General features: G+C 46.5%; 1 protein-coding gene across 1 annotated transcript in view; it reads left to right on the forward strand.

Moving 5' to 3' along the window:
- Nucleotides 1-1,551: 1,551 nt before the first annotated feature.
- Nucleotides 1,552-3,172, forward strand: part of LOC310783803 (protein unc-13 homolog B-like) — a gene marked incomplete at its 5' end in the record, with an annotated part of 166,081 nt that continues 164,460 nt past the window's right edge. Inside the window, one exon of the mRNA XM_083644704.1 lies at nucleotides 1,552-1,579. Coding sequence (XP_083500830.1) covers nucleotides 1,552-1,579 — 28 coding nt within the window. The remainder of the gene's footprint in view (nucleotides 1,580-3,172) is intronic.

The raw sequence follows: 3,172 nt of genomic DNA on the forward strand, positions 1-3,172 counted from the left end.
TTCCTAACCAGCTTGTCCAGCCGCCTTGCATCCCTCTGTTTAATGCTGCCTCCCCAGCACACCACAGCATAAAAAGACGCTGGCCACCACGGACTGGTAAAACATCTGCAGCATTTTACTGCAGACATTGAAGGACCTCAGCCTCCGTAAGAAGTAGAGCCGGCTCTGGCCCTTCTTATAAAGCATAATGCTAGCAAAAGGGAGGCCCGGGAGTGGACAGATGTACGAGTAAGATTCTTACCAACGCGCTCACACACGTAGCAACACATGGGCAGATTGATTCACACTAGCTGTATTTTGCTTGGCTTTGAGAGCTTCTGTGTTGAATGGAAGTGAGAGGGTGTTGATGACACGGCCACCAGGTCACCAACCTCCACACACTGGAACCCACCACGAGTCAGACGAGCAGGCTAAATATAGAGGCGCCGTCTGGCCTGTTGCAATGGCACTGCTCTAGTCCACGTCTGTCTGCCTGCTGAGCGTGGCCAGCGCGTGCCAATTAGGGATGCAGGTGGCGAGTCATTTCCCTGACGACTAGTCTATTTTGTTTAACTTGGACTAGTCGACTAGTCACCCAACTACAGTACATGTACTCATGCTTCAACTAGTTATACAAACTCAAAAACTCAAAACAATATGACGTCCATTATTATTGCCGCACGGTAACCCACAGTATCATTATCAGGAAATCTGAAAATACACACCTGTTCTATTTTTGTCGGATCCCGCATGCGTCTGATCACATGGGTGTGTGCGTCTGTTCAGGCAGCTGCACGCCGTGCACGGAGCCGTAATGCAGCCGGTGGACAGAGGCCTTTACACCTGGTGCAAGGTGTTGTCATTGCTAGTTTCTAGCACTCAAAATGTATTTTTTTTTAACCACTGCGTCAGTACATCAACGCACGCGTTTCTGCCACCCAGTGGTGATAACAAGGAAAAAGGGGATATTTTGAGTAAAAGAAACAAACAATGATAATGCCTGGCTTGCACCGGGAGTAAGATATATATACTGTATATATATATAGGGCCCTGAATGTCAACCTACATGCTCATTAAATATGAGTGGCTCTGAATAAGAGTGTCAACTCAATAAATGTTGTATTGTATGTTGGTTGTTTTATCTGCTGACTAGTGTGCTTTCCTTGAAGCAGATGAAGTGTGTCTAGTTGTCCAGGCTTCTCAGAAAGCCGGACGATGAGGGAGCACGGACAGGAAAGAGAAGATGTAAGAGAAGATACTCACCATCGATGTTGTAAATTGGCACAACTACAATTTCAGTTGGAAACCATACAAAGCATCCCCCCCCCCCCTCCAGTCAGCATCTGCAGTGCACAGACTTTACAGATAGTATGACATAATCATTCTCATACAGCTTTTGGCCAGTGGGGGTAATCCTATGCATGACTCATCACGTGAACGTAGAACTTCTGCCTTTCTGCCCATCTGCCCAAACCGCTATGCACTGCCCTCAACAACATCTTCGCTTGATTTGAATTGTTTAGATCTGTAGAAGATGTGGATGTTCTCATTGAATGTTTAGATCTGTAGACGATGTGGATGTTCTCCATAAGGTCAGAAGGTCAGGTACCCGCTCAGGGCCGCTCTTTCACTTAGGAAAGGGAAATCAATCCTTTCTCATATGGCTCATTCTCTCTCTCTCTCTCTCTCTCTCTCTCTCTCTCTGTCACAATGCAGCAGGTCTGCTAGATTACAGCCGTGCTTAAGGCATTAGCTCGTAGGGATTAGCCCACAAACGCTTGGTCACCAGCAGCACGCACCCTCTCCTCTCCTACAGTCATACCTCAGTCATCCTGCCTGCTTTACTGACTCTCACCCAGCGAGCCCTCCTATTGGCTCAAAGGCCACACTTGACTTCTTCTACTGTAGCTTTGAACGTGGCTAAGATGTGACACTGACCCCTATATTATTTTTTTGTAACGTCACACTGCGTATAGTCTAGTGGGTATTTAGACAGGATATACCCAAACGGATGAGTGTCCTTACACAGGACACCCTAAAACACCCTGTTTCAGGCCTTACAATGCGTTGTATTCTCATTGGTTCTCATCGGGTTGTGTGTCTCATCACTTTCTCATTCAGATAGAGATTTACTGTTATTGCCACAATAAGTAATGATGGTAGATTAAAAACGAGGAATTTGACTCAGTGTAAGTATGCAGCATAGCGCTCACATCAATAGCTAGAAGACAAAAACAATAGAGAAAGACAATCACAACAATTTAAGGTGCTGTCCAGACTCCAGAGCCGTGTATATAGAAGAGTTGCGACATCTCCATTCACTCCAATGGACCAGTGTTTTTACTCTCAAGAGTTCCAGGAAGTAAGCTTCTGGATTAAGCAGCGCTGTCGAGTTGCAGCAAAATGGACAGTTTGTGTTGTACTTTGAAAGTTTTTTTTTTAAATCAAATTGTGCATTATCAGCTCTATTTTAGCATTCAAAAGTAGCGCGAGACCCTTCCTGGCTGTTCATTGGCTAATGAGTCACGCATTTTGGTCCTCCGCTGATGCCCCTCTCTAAATTGATCTGGTGCAGTCCAATGTCACTTTAAAGTGGCCTATGATGGGGGAGAGTAGGTTCATGTCAGTGGGGGGATTCTGGCCTGTTGTTGAGCCGGCTGTGCTCAGTCAGGGGACACCAGGGGGGGGGCTGTGTGTTCAGTCAGGGGACACCGGGGGGCTGGCAGAGTCCCTAACCGTGGGGGCTTTGGGGCCTCGCTGAAGAGGCGGGTGACTTCCTGACTTTACAGCAGTCTTCTTGCCCGTAAGCTTGCTCTTAAGCCCAGTCACTTCTCACTAATGATTCGCAACCAGTTGAATCTTGCAACTGCTTGCAACGCTCTCCAACTCTGGCTACCTTTTAAGATGGCCGGAGACGAGACGAGATGAGACGGGTCTGTTCAGACCATTGCAACTTTGTTCTATAACGGTCTCGTTGCGTTGCTAATCATTGGCGTGAACTGGACTTAACCCCTAACCTCAGTGACCCCATAAGTAAACCCAACCTCCTCCTCTGCTCTGCAGGTGTGTTTTTACTGAGTCGCGTCCTTCAACTACTAAATGTACAGGAATTTGTCTTGCTGACATTGGTGCAGTTTATTAAATTAAGATATCACATTTCAGTGTATACAGTATAAGGCCAAATTATTGTTTT

Source organism: Poromitra crassiceps (assembly GCF_964638095.1).
Source record: "Poromitra crassiceps genome assembly, chromosome: 10".
NCBI classification, from domain to species: Eukaryota; Metazoa; Chordata; class Actinopteri; order Beryciformes; family Melamphaidae; genus Poromitra; species Poromitra crassiceps.